General features: G+C 34.1%; 2 protein-coding genes across 4 annotated transcripts; both read right to left on the reverse strand.

The window, feature by feature from the left end:
• Nucleotides 1–1,818: 1,818 nt before the first annotated feature.
• Nucleotides 1,819–10,155, reverse strand: LOC123680200 (ubiquitin thioesterase trabid). 3 transcript variants are annotated; one of them, XM_045617985.1, is made up of 11 exons: nt 9,987–10,155; nt 9,472–9,644; nt 8,903–9,330; nt 8,658–8,826; nt 8,376–8,604; nt 7,256–7,455; nt 6,648–6,918; nt 5,046–5,290; nt 4,263–4,492; nt 3,279–3,427; nt 1,819–2,646 (listed from the first exon to the last, which is right to left on the reverse strand). In XM_045617985.1, exons 3-11 carry the CDS (start codon nt 9,323–9,325, stop codon nt 2,568–2,570), a joined length of 1,995 nt encoding a protein of 664 aa, XP_045473941.1. In that variant the 5' UTR covers nt 9,326–9,330; nt 9,472–9,644; nt 9,987–10,155; the 3' UTR covers nt 1,819–2,567. The 3 variants fall into 3 exon arrangements, with proteins under 3 accessions (XP_045473941.1, XP_045473940.1, XP_045473942.1); XM_045617984.1 differs by having other exon boundaries at nt 9,910–10,155; XM_045617986.1 differs by lacking the exon at nt 9,987–10,155 and adding an exon at nt 9,699–9,836.
• Nucleotides 10,156–12,194: 2,039 nt separating this feature from the next.
• LOC123680177 (kelch-like protein 10) lies at nt 12,195–16,467 on the reverse strand. Its single transcript, XM_045617952.1, has 6 exons — nt 16,307–16,467; nt 15,928–16,150; nt 14,670–15,299; nt 14,349–14,600; nt 13,436–13,662; nt 12,195–13,078 (listed from the first exon to the last, which is right to left on the reverse strand). The coding sequence occupies exons 1-6, from the start codon at nt 16,344–16,346 to the stop codon at nt 12,372–12,374; spliced, it is 2,079 nt and encodes a 692-aa protein (XP_045473908.1). The 5' UTR covers nt 16,347–16,467; the 3' UTR covers nt 12,195–12,371.
• Between the last annotated feature and the right edge of the window lie 650 nt (nt 16,468–17,117).

Below are 17,117 nucleotides of genomic sequence, written 5' to 3' on the forward strand. Positions count from 1 at the left end.
GATTCTACTTACAGTTGACTGTGGCCAGAATTAGTTCAGTAAATTTCTTATAGATGGCTTGGAGGCTCTATTAAATTGAATTTTTTTTAATTTTAAAGAAAAACTGAAATAATTGATGTGCCAACACTTCTGTATTAGGTCTGAGTGCATACACCTATTTAAAGTGATAATTTCTTTCCTCTAGACCTTAAGGATTCTTCAATCAAACCCCTTTGAAAATGTTCCCACAAAACTCGAAATAACACAATTTTGGGGTTTCTAGGGAGAAACTGATAGAAAACAGGAATTAAGCATGAAAAATTCTTCATAACGTCAAATTTTGATGTGTGTTTGGAGTAAAAATCGACCGATGAAATTCGAACATTTTATAATATTTTCGGAGGGATTCGAGGTTGTAGATTCCAAATTCAGAATCGATTCTTACTAGGAAACATTTTCTACACATTTAAAGCACAGTTTTTACACAACTGGAATGTCTCAGTTGTGGGCATGTTTCACCATTTTACAAGCCTCAGAGTTTGGCCACCAGAGGGCAGACTAATCACTTCCAAATTTTTTCCACAAAAAAGGGAATAACTCAATTTTGGGAGCTTCCAGAGAGGAACTGATTGCAGAAACGGATTCAGAATCAAAAATTCTATATAATAGTGAATTTTGAAGTCGATCTGAAACAAAAACATTTTTTGGCGAAAAAATATCCAAGGTTATAGTCTTGGTTTTTCCGAAAAAATCGACCGATCAAATTCGAACATTTTTTGATAGTTTTAGAGGGATTCGAGGTCATAGATTCCGAATTTGGCATCCATTTCCACCAGAAAAATTTTTCTATACTTCAAAAGCACAATTTACACGCAAGTGATATGCCTTAGCTTTGAGGCATGAATACCCATTTTGCAAGCCTCAGAGTTTGGCCACCAGATGGCAGACTAATCACTTCCAAATTTTTACCACAAAAAAGGGAATAACTCAATTTTGGGAGCTTCTAAAGAGGAACTGACTGCAGAAACGGATTCAGAATCAAAAATTCTATATAATAGTGAATTTTGAAGTCGATCTGAAACAAAAACATTTTTTGGCGAAAAAATATCCAAGGTTATAGTCTTGGTTTTTCCGAAAAAATCGACCGATCAAATTCGAACATTTTTTGATAGTTTTAGAGGGATTCGAGGTCGTAGATTCGGAATTTGGCATCCATTTCCACCAGAAAAATTTTTCTATACTTCAATAGCACAATTTACACGCAAGTGATATGCCTTAGCTTTGAGGCATGAATACCCATTTTGCAAGCCTCAGAGTTTGGCCACCAGAGGGCAGACTAATCACTTCCAAATTTTTACCACAAAAAAGGGAATAACTCAATTTTGAGAGCTTCTAAAGAGGAACTGACTGCAGAAACGGATTCAGAATCAAAAATTCTATATAATAGTGAATTTTGAAGTCGATCTGAAACAAAAACATTTTTTGGCGAAAAAATATCCAAGGTTATAGTCTTGGTTTTTCCGAAAAAATCGACCGATCAAATTCGAACATTTTTTGATAGTTTTAGAGGGATTCGAGGTCGTAGATTCCGAATTTGGCAACCATTTCCACCAGAAAAATTTTTCTACACTTCAAAAGCACAATTTACACACAAGTGATATGCCTTAGCTTTGAGGCATGTATACCCATCTTGTAAGCCTCAGAGTTTGGCCACCAGAGGGCAGACTAATCACTTCCAATTTTTTTCCACAAAAAAGGAATAACTCAATTAATATTTTACCTGCTTGCTATCTTTCTATTTTAGATGCTACATTTTTTATAATTAATGAAAATCAGAGAAAGAATGGTATTCTTTATTTCAAATAATATAATTTCAACAGTGTTAACAATTAGATAGATATATATTAAATGATTCTCAATGAAAATATGTTTTTCAAAATCGTACTCCTACTATAGCATTCACAAAATTTGTAATAAATTGACATTCATCAAATTGAAATTCCTTCTGAAAAATTACGCACTAAAATGTTTCATTCTTAATTTATAGACAACAATCATCAACAGATAGATATAACATCCCAACAAAAAATAAATAAGGACAAAGAAATTAACAAACGTAAGTATCTATATTATTTGAAGGAGCAGTCGCACTACTTAATAAACTTAATATTCAAGTATTTTAATTCTGCAGGAAAAAACAAGTGTTAAACTACAAATTAAATTTGTAAAGATCTAAAATGGAATTCATTTTCAACTGAAAACTCACTACCTGTGCTAATTTGCAATTTTTGTTAACTCTCCTTTAGTTTTTGTACTACTCATTGAATAATTAAAGTTCTCAGGTTTTTCAAACCCATGTCAAATATGAGAGAATAATCAACTTAAATGTATGAATATATAAAATATTATATTTATTGAATTCGAAATATCGATTTTCCGTGCAGAAATTATGAGTGTAGCATTTCACCCAAAAAACAGCCCCTATGATCAAATTTATTGTTTATATCTAGTAATTACATATAGTTTCATGTTAAGGTACTAAAGCTCAACTATCCAGCATGTGTCAAGTTAGGACACTTCGGCTTCTGTTATTCATCGTCAGTATCTCCATCGCTGGAATAGTCTTGTACGGGAATTGGACGTGAAAATGGAGCACTGGTGGCTTGACTGAGAAAACAGAAAAACTTCACTCAGTGATTTACTAGTTACTCATAATATAAAAGCAGAAGGCAACGATATTCTTCCACGAGTTTTTGAGTGAACAAGTGTTAGAATGAGCCTTCTATATTAGTATTACACATTATTTTTTCTGATTCATTGATTTATTTTTAAATTCATGGAAAATTATGTCTATAAATATCGTTTAGTGATATTTGCATTGAGAAACATTGGTTGGCAGAACTGTTTTTGGTATCACAAATTCGACAAGATAGTTCCAAGTACCAACATAAAATAAAGAAATTTAACCATGAAATCAGTGTGAAACTAAAATATTCCCGCTCGATTTTGTTCTAAAAGATATGGCAGAATATCACCCATTTTCTAACCCCAGCATTTTTTAGATGTAGCGAAAAAAATTTTTTTGTAAATAATGATTTTTCGTCTGAATATATTGGCATGACAGAGAATTTTTAATTCTGGAAAAAGTACCTCCTCGAGCTAGAATCGAACCCGCAACCTCCGAATCACCAGTCCATTTGTCTACTTATTCATTATTACTCATTTTTCATGCTGTTCTATTCATTATTTAGCTGAGTCCTAACCTAACTTTAGAATATCGATTTTATCATGTTACTTACGCTAAAGTTCGATAATGATTTAACCATTCCTCAACCATCTGAGCCACCAAGAGGGGTCTTTTATGTAATAGTTGTTGAGCAACTAATATGCCACCTTCCGTATCACATACGTCCATCCAATGACGTAATATTGCTTCTTCTCTGCCCATCTGAAAAAAAAAAACTTGAACAATCAAAACTATGATTTCAAAATGAAAATATTTTAGTGTTTCGGTTCTGACTTGATGAAAATTTGTTTTTAAATTATGAATAAAACAATATTTTACATCCGCTATATTTATTTCTAGTGTTGTTTCATCACACCATTTGGGTGAGTGTTACTAGATACTGATTTTACTGAGAATTTTGACAAGGGATGTAACATCATTAAACAAACAGCATTGAAAAATATTTTCAACGTTGCAATTATAAAAAAAAATAATAATAATAAAAAAGAAATAGATTCCTTCAACATACAAATGACAAAAAACACAGAAATTTGCTAGATATCCAAAGATGAATTGAAATTATGATATTTCAAACAGATAATCAATTAGGAAAATTAATAAAAAATTATGACAAAACATCAAAGTCTATTATTAACATGTGGTAGTTGCACATATCTGTATGTTGGCCGAATAAGATCATTTCAGACAAGAATAAGACAAATGTTACATCAATAAAAAAAATCCACATATACAGAACATTAATTAGATACAGGACATAATTTTGATCATAATTTCGAAATTTTAGTCATTGGAAATGAAAACTCAACCTTTTAGAAACTTTATTAATTAATAGATATCATAAAAACTTTTTTTTTTAATGAAATGATAGACATGAAGCGATCCTCTCTACTGAACATTTTTTAAGAATCCCAAAAATTGTTAACCTCTGTCAGTCCCTTATATATATTTTTGAGCACATTTTCAGCATTTATAGACATATCCAATGTTTTTTTAAAATCTAGAATGCGAAATAAGTATAAGATTTTTCGAAACTTACCTCAGATTCGGTAAGAAAATGAATTGGTAATACTTTTCGATCTCGGGTCATCAAAGGCAAAAAGATGCTCTGCAGTTGATCAGGTGCTAGATTACTTTTAGGTAACCTAGCTTCTATTCGGCTATAAGGCTCCATCGGAACCAAGGCTGAGAAATGTCCTCTCGTATAACCCAAGGCGATAGGAGTTTTGATACAAAAGCTGTGTTCGCATAACAGTGGCAAATATACACCTGCAAGAAATTCCTATGAGATATTCAGAAATAAAAATTTCATAATAGATATTCATAAAAAAAAATGCGGAAGGCATTGATACTCTTCCTCGAGTCCAAATTTAAAAAACGAGCCACGAAATGGCGAGTTTTTGAATGAACAAGTGTTAGAATGAGCCTTCTATATGAGTATTACACATTATTTTCTCTATCACTGGATTTTTATTGAAATAAATGGATTATTTACATAAATATCGTTTAGTGATTTTTGCATTGAAAAATGTTGGTTGGTAGAACTGTTTTCTGTATCCAAATTTGACAGATAATAGATGAAACAGGATAGTTCTGAGTGCCAACATATAAAAATGAAATATAACTATGAATCGTGAATTTTTGTAGAATTTGACAAATAAACAATAATTTTATAAATCTGTGTGAAACTGAGGTATCCCCGCACGATTTTGTTCTACAAGGTATGGATAAATGAACAGATTTGCCGCCCAATTAAAAGAAAGTTAAATCTTTCAAAGTCTGTTTAAATAGATTCAATTTTGAAAATTGTTCTGAAAATTACCTTCAAACCTAGAATATCCCAAAGTTTCCCCTCGAAAACTCTTAACGTACTTAACGCCATATACTATAATCGGTCTTCTCAATATATGGGCCAAGGCAAATACATGGAGCATCTCTAAACTTGTGCCAGGTTGACTTGCCAACGATAGTAAGCTTGTCCAGTCTTCTTCCCATTGTTCTTCTTCCAGTGAATACTGAAGGAAAGACGCGTGGTTTGCTTCATACTCTTTCCAACGTGGGTAGAACCTGACAAGAAAAATGCAGTACAGTTAAAACTTGACATTCATACACTAAAGTTTCAAAAGTTGGATTACCTTGATCTTTATTCGATTGAAATCAATTTGAAATGAAATGGTAGTTATTCTATTCCCACTATTGAATTATTCAAATAATAATTACTACACAGTAACTTCTACAGATTTTACATTTTTTAAATAACCGTTATTTCAAAATTTAGAATATTATTCCAAGTTATTATATTACAACTTTTGAATTATATATACAGGGTGATTAATCGCGTGTGGAGTAGTCTGTGACTTCCAGAAAACACAGAAAGTAACTAAAATTCGATGTTTCGATAACTAAATTTGATATTTCATGAACTATAATCAATTATTTGTAATTTGAAATTTTATTGGTTTATGAGTTTCTCAACATTCCAAAGAACAATCAATTACAATTCATGAAATGTAAAATTTAGTTATCGAAACATCAAATTTTAGTTACTTTCTGTGTTTACCGGATCTCACAGACTACTCCACACAGTTAGAATTTGCGGTTTTTCCTTATTTAAAGTTCTTTCTCGATAACTCTTGAAGTATAATTATATAAGTAGAATTGACTGAAAAAAATATAGGTTCTAATTTGAAAATCTTGAGTTTTGATGAATTTGAGTTGTCCAACTTCGACATCTTTTGATAAACACCTTGTACATTTTTGGCCTAAACCGCTAACAGTCTTATAATTGTACATATTTGCAGAATCGAAAATGAAAAAGATTTTTTCGAAAAGACTTTTTCTGCAGAAATATTTAAAAAAATGTCCTCTCCACCACTATTTTTTTCATAAGAATCCCATTTACTCAAGAACCTTTGAGTTTATACCCAAGGTATGGCATATTGCTGAAATTGTCAGCAAAAAGTTATCTAATGATGCAATAATATACTTGGTGTGCCATTTGAAATAAGGAAGTAGTAGTTTATTTTGTGGTATAACCAAAAGTTGTAGAAATCTGAAAATATTTTAGGTAGTGAGATCATGTTCTCCAACCCCAACATGCAAATTTTCAGCACAAAATTATGATTACTTAGTTTTCCATAAACGTCTAGTAGGCCATTGTGGTAAATCACCCTGTATAACAATTTTCTTACTACGCAGAAGCTTTTCCACATTTGACATTTTGAAAAAGTGCTGTTCTAAAATTTAGAATGTCATTCTAAGTTATTCAATTTCCTCTTTTTATATAAATAACAATTCTTTTACTATCCAGTAGCTTCTTCACATTTCACATTTGGAATAACTGTTATTCAAAAAAACCTGCTAATTCTGGTAACGGATACTATAAAATTGAAATCATAAACCAAACTGTGAATGGTCCACTTACATTTCGCCACCCTGGTTCAGACTCTCGGCCAATGTTCTCCTCAGTTGATTATCTCTGTCGAAGACTCCCCAGGTCGCTTGCATAACAGAATCTAACAAGCAGTCGCCCGAAGATCTATTCCATAAGGCGTGTAAACGTGATCCCAAACGAACGGTCAGTTCTAAAGACCAATTGATGACAGCGGGATCGGTTTCTAACGTGTGCTGGGCATCTTTATCCAACAGTTCACTGAATAGCTGCTCCTGGACAGGACTCGGTAGCTCATCCACTTCTGTAAAGAAATAGTCGAATAAATTCATTTCATAAAACTGATTGATATACAGGATGTTGTCGAATGAGTGCGAAAAGTTTTTAGGGGTGAATATTTGTTGAAAATTAAAAGAGGTTTTTCATATTAGTAAAAGCTTTTAGGCCTTTACTTGAAATATTACAACTTTTTTCAGTCTTCTGTTGTGCTCTTGAACGCAATAGTTTCTTAATAAAGAAAATGAAATACAATTAATCTTTTGAAGTGTATAACTTTCCAAGGGAAGGCCTAAGAGGTTTTGTTCACATGAAAGACCCCCCTTTTACTTTCAACCTATATTTATTTTATAAATGCCACCAACCTGCAGGTAAGGCAAAGGTGGGAAACTCAGTTACGAAACTACATGGAAAGCTGCCTTTCCCATGACGAATAGTAGCGGCGAAGTGTCGTCGAATATCAGCGGCAATATCAGGTGCAATATAACTTGGAACTTTTTTAAGTCCAGAACCAGAACCTTCTATTTGCGTTAAGAGCACTGCCAATAAATCGTCTCTCTGGAACCTGCATACCAGAAATCACAGAATTATTGAAAGAGTAACGTATCAATTGAAACAAATAGTTTTCAATAATAGTTATTTCTCTAAGTCTGTGGCAAATCCGTTCATTTTGTCATACTTTGTAGAACAAAATCGTGCGGGAATGTCTCAGTTTCATGGTTCCATTTATAATTATTTGTTGGTACAAGAAACTCTTCTGTCACAGATTTATCTATTATCTGTCAAATTTGTGATGCAGAAAACAGTTCTGTCAATCAACATTTTTCAATGCAAAAATCACTGAATGATCATTATGGAAATATTCCATTAGTTTCAATAAAAATTCAAGATGAATAATGTAAAATACGAAAATGTTGGTTGGCAGAACTGTTTTCTGTATCACAAGTTTGACAGATGATAAATAATTCCGTGACAGGAAAGTTCTGAGTACCAACATATAATAATGAAATATAACCATGAAGTTGGATTAAACTGAGATATTCCCGCAGAATTAGAGAAACAAGCAGGCGCAATTGAAAATATTCTTACGTACAGATCACTTTTATGGTGTTAATATGTTTATATCTTTTTACAAAATTACGGAATTTTGTATATCTAATTATGTAATGACAGCTGCAAAATCAGCAAAAAAATACATATTCACTTAACTGTTCACTTACTTAATCAGAAAGAAAGTTTTGTGAAGTTTCCACTTCAAAATCAATTGTCTGGCAGGCCACATTGTACACGATAACTTTCAAACAAAATGTTATAGCGACTTGAAATTATATAGTTATATCCGTATGAAATCACATTTATACGAATTACAAGAATAAGAGTTTGAACAAAAGGCGAAACCTCCCAACTTCAGTCATAACTTCGCTTGATCATAAATAATACGAATTCACCAAATAAAGCATAATTATAGATTCAAATATCACTCACCTTATAGCTAAATGAACTAAAGTATGACCTACATCGAAAGCAGAACTTCTGTTGAGTATTGCAACTTCTGAGGCAGTTAAAGTTCGTGCCGGGTCACCACCTGATGAAAGATAATGTTCCACAGGTACCGGATTTCCTTCAATCACACCTATACATGCATTTAACCAATTCCAGTCTGCTTTTCTTCTCATGAGTCTCAATTTTTTTTCAGTTTCGCAATTGTTCTCTTCTGAAGTGAAATAGATTAGGACTCAAAGTAAAGTAATCAGAGAAAATAAATACCCATTATATTTGAAGGTGTTATGAATAAGTCTTCTTGGTTATTGACATCGATGTTTTGATTTGAGGGGGAGATTATGTGGCTAGAGGAAGGATGCCTTTGAGAATTCTGAGGCGGATGTCCACACATGGAACATTTTGCTGCTCTGGGCCAGTTCTCATAAGTGCACATCTGAAAAAAATAACACAAATATTATTTGAACCCCATATACATAATTATAAGTATATTCAAATGAAAAAATACAAACCAAACAGGTCCATTTTCCTAACGTCATTCTTCTACTATTTTCCACATTTATTTCACTTGCTGGAGGGCTCTTATTACGAGGCTGGGACAAACTTTGAGCCAGATCTGAATGTTGGGTTATGTTTAATGGCTGTATGTATTCGTGTAAATTACTTGCGTTCACTAAAGAGGTTCCACATTGGCTACAGGTTTGATCATTTTTATGGTTTTGGAAAGTGCAGTTTTTACACTGCAACAAGTTTATGTTTTGTCCATTATCACAAGATCCTGTTGCAGAGTTTGTTTTGTCATCATTATCATGTAGGCTATATATATCTTCACTGATAAAGGGTCTAGGTCCTCGACACATAGTACATTTCAGTGCTGAGGGGTAGTTTTCGTAAGTGCAATACTCGCATGCCCATTTCTTTTCGTTTTCACTCATCTTCACTAAAAAATCAAAACATCATTCAAAATTCCATGTTAATATCCAATCACATTCTATTAACTAAATCATTATTGTTTTGTTGTCATACTCTCTTACGATGTCAGAAGTAGGTTAACATAAATGACTTAGATTTGGTGGCTTACCAACGAATAATTTGAATACTGTTGTATGATTAATTCATACACCAGTGGTTCCCTGATGTGAATTAAAGGATTTTGATTCAAATAGCAATGTGTCATGAATTTATCATGTTTTATTTATGAAAGTTGTATTGTAAACTTCCAATCAACTCATAGTGTGAACTCAGTAGTCATACCTAAAAAAAATGGGTAAACATTAATAATACAAATGAGATAAATAACATCAAAACCTTAAATTCTTTCTAATGCGTATTTTGTCAATTATCATTACTCGTAATATTAGGGTTAAAAAAAATAACTGTTCCACTGCCAATGTCAGTTCTAAATTTATTCACAATATAACAAGCTGATTCAATCTGAGAATTAATACATGCAGAACTTTCTACGACTTGAAGGTGATTTTTCCAAATACGTAAACCGTTTTGAGTTGTTTTACCTTACCTTCAAGTATTGGAACGAAAAAAATTATGAAGGCACATTGAATGCTATGTATTTAAGAAAACAAATAATTTAGATACCATTTGTGTGGCAATCGATTCACAAGATGTCAAAATAACAAATTCACATATTATAAAAATACATCGAATCAAAATAAACGTTTTCACTCTCTCCAATCGTGATAATTCACTACTTTTCCTTCCGCCTTCCACTGTTTGACGCAACCCATCACTTTAATTTTACCAACCAAGACCATCGGCCGAGTTTAATTCCGAATACAGAGTTATACCACAGAGAAAAATTAAATTATTGTAAAAGAAAAGTCTATGAAAATAGATCTTATGCATATTCTGGAAATTTTTACTTCAAATATAATCCACATCAAGTACAACATTTGTAACTTGAAAAATTAAGTCTTTATTAGCTTCGCTTATAATCAATATTTCATAATAAAAAAGTGATGGCAATTCAAACATGTCCGGTTTTATTTAAATCCAAAATTTCAAATTAGCATAGAATACAGTGACTCAAGTCACTGTAGAATCCTGAGAAAAATCTGGAGGATGAGCTTAAATATAGCTCATCCACAAAAATTTTTCTAGGATTTGAATATGTAGCGACATCTAGGAAAAGTAGCTCCAACCAAACTAACTTGTCACGTTTACGTTACAGGATTCTACTTACAGTTGACTGTGACCAGAATTAGTTCAGTAAATTTTTTATAGATGGCTTGGAGGCTCTATTAAATTGAATTTTTTTTTAATTTTGAAGAAAAACTGAAATAATTGATGTGCCAACACTTCTGTATTAGGTCTGAGTGCATACACCTATTTAAAGTGATAATTTCTTTTCTCTAGACCTTAAGGATTCTTCAATCAAACCCCTTTGAAAATGTTTCCACAAAACTCGAAATAACTCAATTTTGGGTTTTCTAGGGAGAAACTGATAGAAAACAGGAATTAAGCATGAAAAATTCTTCATAACGTCAAATTTTGATGTGTGTTTGGAGTAAAAATCGACCGATAGAATTCGAACATTTTATAATATTTTCGGAGGGATTCGAGGTTGTAGATTCCAAATTCAGAATCGATTCTTACTAGGAAACATTTTCTACACATTCAAAGCACAGGTTTTACACAACTGGAAAGTCTCAGTTGTGGGCATGTTTTACCATTTTACAAGACTCCGATATTGGCCACCAGAGGGCAGACTAATCACTTCCAAATTTTTTCCACAAAAAAGGGAATAACTCAATTTTGGGAGCTTCTAGAGAGGAACTGATTGCAGAAACGGAGTCAGAATCGAAAATTCTTTATAAAATCAAATTTTGAAGTCGATCTGAAACAAAAACATTTTTTGGCGAAAAAATATCCAAGGTTATAGTCTTGGTTTTTCCGAAAAAATCGACCGATCAAATTCGAACATTTTTTGATAGTTTTAGAGGGATTCGAGGTCGTAGATTCCGAATTTGGCATCCATTTCCACCAGAAAAAATTTTCTACACTTCAAAAGCACAATTTACACACAAGCTTTGAGGCATGTATACCCATTTTACAAGCCTCAGAGTTTGGCCAGATTCAGATCAGTTTTCGTCTGAAAGGTCTCAATTTCGAGATTTTCCAAATTTTGGTTTGAAAATTATTTGCTCCTTATGATCTAGAGGAAATGAATTGTAAAATAAACAGGTGTATGTACTTAGGCCTAATACAAAACTGATAATACTCGAATTAAGTCAGTTTTTCTAAAAAAAATTTAAAAGTTAAATCAGAATTTGTCTATAAGCGCAATAATCTACACATATTTTATTTAATCAATTGTAGAATCCTATAATGTGCACATCATTATCAAAACCAGGTTTGAGCTACTCTTCCTAGGTGAAACTATCGAGTATAATTCTAAAAAAAAATCGAAAGTTTTGATTGGGAAAAATTCAGGAAAGGAGTTTTTTTTGCCAGCTCAGCTTCAAGATGTGATATCATGAGGAAATCTCGATGCTCAATACCGATTTACAATCAGTTAACTCCTAGAGAACTGAACTGTGATATATCTAGCGTTCGTTGAAACAAACTACTTTTTTTATATCAAAATAAAGCCCTTTATTCGAGAACCTTTTATATTGAACTAAACCTATCTCGTTCTTCCAAATCTCACAGCACGTTACTAATTCCTTGGCTCCACTTTGGAGACCTCAATACTCAAGGTAGAATATTCGCCAATGGGTAATAAAGGTACAAATCAAATTTATTCTCAATGAAACAAGTATTGAAAAAAAAAATGAAACAAAGCTGTCGATACTCGGAAATAATATTATAAAAGTATATGAATATAGGTACAGTAGATATATAAATAAATGGATTACCTAATTACTCTAGTTATAAAAGCACAGTCACATTAGTAAGTCTTTTATTGAATCATCAAAAATTTTCATCGAATCTTTCGAATTACCGAAAAAGAAACCATTTTTTTTATAACACTCCGTCTTCGTCATTGTCGTCAACCTCCATCACCCCTAGATCGTCTTGTTCAGGTAGTGTTGGGTTCACGTTCGCGTTCAGCTGTTGCAGTATGTTCAGTTGCTGCATGTTTGCGTTCACTGCCGCCACTATGTTTTCTTGCTGATTCAAATTGTTGGCGTTGTTCGCCACGCCCGCCATCTGGCGTTGGTTCTCGATCGCGATCAGTTTCTGCCGTTTTTCCTCCATCAGCCTGTCCCTGTGCTTGTGGATGTAATCGTTCACATTGGGCAGTCCGTCGATGACACACGCCGACAGGGCCGACCTGTATATGTTCATGTCGGTGGCTTCGTACCACTCGTTCGTCTTCTCGTCGTAGCACTCCACGTGGTAGATGGTGGTCACGCCGTTGAAGCCACCGATGGCGAAGATCATGTCGTCTATCACCTCGATCGCGAAGTTGCTCCTTGGGTTGTACATGTCAGGGATTTGGGACCAGCTGTTGGCTTGGGGGTTGTACTTTTCGCAGCTGCACATCCTGGAGATCCCGTTGAAACCGCCGATGACGTAGACGTGGCCGTGGTAGGCGATGCAAGAGACTCCCGATCTTCGAGAGCGCATGGGATTGATTAGGGTCCATTGGTTCGTCTCAGGGTCGTAGACTTCGGCCGAATGCATGCATTCTTGACCGTTGAAGCCACCTGTTATGTATATCTTATCTGAAATTGAGAAAATACCACTCTTGAATCGAACCATGAAAATTTCGCCCTCAAATGTCAAAATGCAGGTCGACCAATACCATTTTTTCTATATGTTTGACTCAAATTATGAAGTAAACGTCTCTAACAGTGTACAACAGCTTTTTATGATTTAACTGTATAATTGTATCAATATAGAAAATGAGATATGAATCATTCAAAAATGTATGAACAAAACATATACTCAAAATAACTTTAACCCCAATACAAGAGTCAAAAAAGTACATTTCACTCTTTCTGGGTGTTCAGTTACTCATTGAAAAAACGTATGCAGCAGTAGTTCATTACACAATGTGATTTAGGCATATTACCCATTACCATTCAAGGTACACGCGCTGGCGTCAGACCTCTGCATATTCATTGGTGCAATCAACGACCACTGATTAGTTGTATGATCGTACTTTTCGGATGTGTTCTGTCGGTGGTGGCCGTCGTAGCCACCCATGGCGTAGATTTTGTTCCTCAAGACTGCGGTGCTCACGTAGCATCGTCGCACGTGCATTGGTGCTATTTCCTTCCATACTTTACTCACTGCATCGAAGCACCTGGAATCAATGGACTTGTAATTACTTAGTCGTACAAATTGACATTCTTATCGAGTAAAATCAAAAATTGACCAAACGTAAACTAGTGGCTCATTCATTCATTCATTTGAAATTTGAATCCACCCAAAAATTAAATTTTATTTTTCAATTGCTCTCTGTTTATCGGGATATTGTAGTATTTAATCCCAGAGTTACTGATGAAATCATTTGTAATCCCTGCCATATACACCTCCTCATATCCATAGCGAGGCATGATAACTTGCCATCATCATTATAGACGACCCAAGTTTCCTCCTTCCTTTTTATAAATTTTTTCATATTCTTATACAGTTGCTTGACTTGCCTAGTAAGGAATTTCTTCTGGGGACCTCTGGTCAGTCTTCCCTTTCGAGATTTAAAATTCACTGTTTGAATACTCATTCATTCGATTAGGTTTTCTGTCTGTTTCTTAATCTTCTCTTTGATTCCTAACTTCAGATCGTCTCAATACTCAAAGTGAAAATAGAGCTACCCTAAAGGACAAGTCTCCTAGGATAACATTAACTATTATATTAAGAGAAAATTCCCCTCAGTAAATCAGTGTACTGAGTGGTGGGGTGGCCCAAAAAAAAATCTTATTATTGGTGGTAGAAGTTTTAAAATTCGCTATCTTGTGGTTGTTGATGTTATACCTACATATTAGTTACCTGCAAGAATTGAAATAGTCCATTCCATCGAAACCGCCGATGACGTATATGTTGTAGCCCACCACGGCTGTACCATGGTAGGCTCTGGGACCTGTCGGGTCGACCTCTTCGACCCTTACCCATCTATCTGCCCTTGTATCGTAGGTCTCGATGAAATTTGTGGGGGAACCCCCGCTCCAACCTCCAATCGCGAAGAGTATCTCATGTGGAATCCTAGGTCTGGCTATCTCTGGTGTGATCACCTCACCGTCTCTAAGAAGAAACAAATTTGAGTTATTTCTTCTCAGATGGAGCAAGAAGCTTCAATAATACAAAACTCACCTTGAGGTTATCATTTCCAAATCGTACAAAAACTTCAACGTTTCAATAATCATGGGTCTGCTTTCTTCACACGAGGTTACAAAAGGATGATCCTTCACCCTTTCCAAGAAGAACTGGGTATCCAGCAAACCCAGTCTTATGCACTTCATCAGATCGACTATGTGAGCCTTTCTATTCTCGGAGTCGTGGTTTATCCATTTTAGTATGGTTTCCCAGACCGTCTCTTCGCTTTTAACGTTCAAATAATCAGCATTTATGATCTCTTGGAAGTCTTTCAAGGGTAGTTCCAGCAATTCGTCACTTTGAATAGCTAGTTGTGGGAAGTTTTTCATGATAAATTTCCAGGCCTTGTTTGCAAGATCTCGACAGAAGTGGTTTCTGGCGAACAACATTATTCCGATGCAGTTCCTTGGCTTCAGTATGCTCTCCAAGTAGTCGCAGCAGATGTCCAAGACTCCCAAGATGCTTAGATAATCTGCTGTCATGAGAACATCGTAGACATTTTGATCGTTGATGTCTAGTTTTCGCAGGTAAATATACTCCAAAAGGGTTTGCATCATTTCTTTCGAAACTCCTGGCAAATGGACCCTGCTCTTATATTCATTATGTAGTGGAGTGGTGAAGAGGGCCCTGAAATTTGATTCATATATTATTATGAACATGACAATAATGTCTAGTGGTCATTGGGTTGATCTCTATTTGTTTATGATACAAGAATTTAGTCAAAGGATACTGAAAAAATCACCATGTCTGCAGATTACCAACTGTGAAGAAGAAAACTCTTTTCATATAATGTGTTGAGAAAACAATATGAAATATCATTGAGTTCTCCCATTTCATTTCCATTCAGAGCTCGTTCATTATCAATTCATTGATACTTTTGTCCAGTCAAGTTGACTATCCACAAAAGAAATATTATTGGAATTGGCCACTGGCTAAATACTTTGTGGAATACTGAATGAAAATATTCAATATCTAAATTGTTGTTAGTCAGATAACAACAAACATTCCCAAGGAGATAAGGGTACCATTTTGTTCAGAAGCTAAATTTAGCGGTTTGAATGCCTTCTCACAATTGAAGCTCCATTTCATTATGCTTGCAAGTAGGCATTACCGATTTTTCAGTAAACCACAAAGGTTTTATCAGCTGCCACAATTGTAAGGAAGTTTGGGCTCTGCATGGTACTAAGCATTGAATTGTTAGTAAATTGTTTTGCATGAATTTTTTCTTCATCACTTTGACCATTTCGTTTCGTACCTGAAATAAGAGCTGCAAGCGCAAAAAACAGCTCTATGAACAGGAATTTCTGTGCCGTCGTCCAATACGATAGTAGCATCACAAAGCTGGTGTTTCTCCCAGAATTCGAACAGAGCTTGCATAGCCTGTATACTCATACACCTTCCATTGCCGACATTGAGGGCTCTGCCGCCACTATCAGGCTCGCCCATTTCATTGTTTTGCGCCAGATTGTTGAGATAAACTTGCAAAATTAAGGATTTAGTACACGAATAATTTAGGTATATTGGATGAAGTTTCAAAGTATGATGATGAAAAGTCAAAATTGATAGATCATAGATGGACTAAAAAGTTTGTATCAGATCGTTATGTTTGATGAAATGTGTTGTACTTTTATTACTTTGGGTCAGGTACTTGGCAGCGTTGGGGATCTTCATCATCAAGTTCTACAATGTTGCGATGTCATCACTGAAATTTAACGTTAAACTTCGACAATAGATAGTTTATTACTTAGATATGTGAAGTACGTTTTTTGTTTTGTCAAAGGCAACGCTCTCTACTTCATGTCATTATGACTTAGATTGTCACTTTTTGGACGAAAATAATAATATGAAGAGCACTAATTTAGAATTGGATTACCTATTTCTCCTAAATAAACTGAGGAATTAACAAGAGGAAAGCTTGTAGTTATAAAAAGCTAAATACTGTAACCGAGGGTATATTTTTATGTTGAAATGTATTTTTTTTTTAATTTTATTTAATGTTTTTTATCCCCACTTTCTTAGGCCGTCATGAAACTAGCTATTTACACCTCTGGAGTTACAAAGTACATATATTCAACAAAAGCAAAAAAGGATGTCTTGAATGAGAGAAGATAGAAACTGAAATTATATTCCCTTACATAATCCTTCTATCATTGTCAATCTATCGAAGCAGATGGGTTTCTTCCTAGTTTTTCAGAATGATCTTGAAATAGTGCAAATCAATATTCAGCTTCTGAATATTTTCAAACTGGTCTTCCTTGCTTTTATTGGAATTTCAGCTTACAATTATTATTTGAAGAATTAATTTGGAACTTGATATTCAGTGAATGCTTTTTTTCAGTCTTTTCATTAATTGTTTATATAGAATTAGTTGTTAACTGAAAGATAAGCAAGCGTTTTGATACTAATCATTTCACTCAAAAGTGCATAGCATTCTTACTATAGCAA

The sequence above is a fragment of the Harmonia axyridis genome, chromosome 5 (assembly GCF_914767665.1).
Source record: "Harmonia axyridis chromosome 5, icHarAxyr1.1, whole genome shotgun sequence".
Lineage (NCBI taxonomy): Eukaryota > Metazoa > Arthropoda > Insecta > Coleoptera > Coccinellidae > Harmonia > Harmonia axyridis.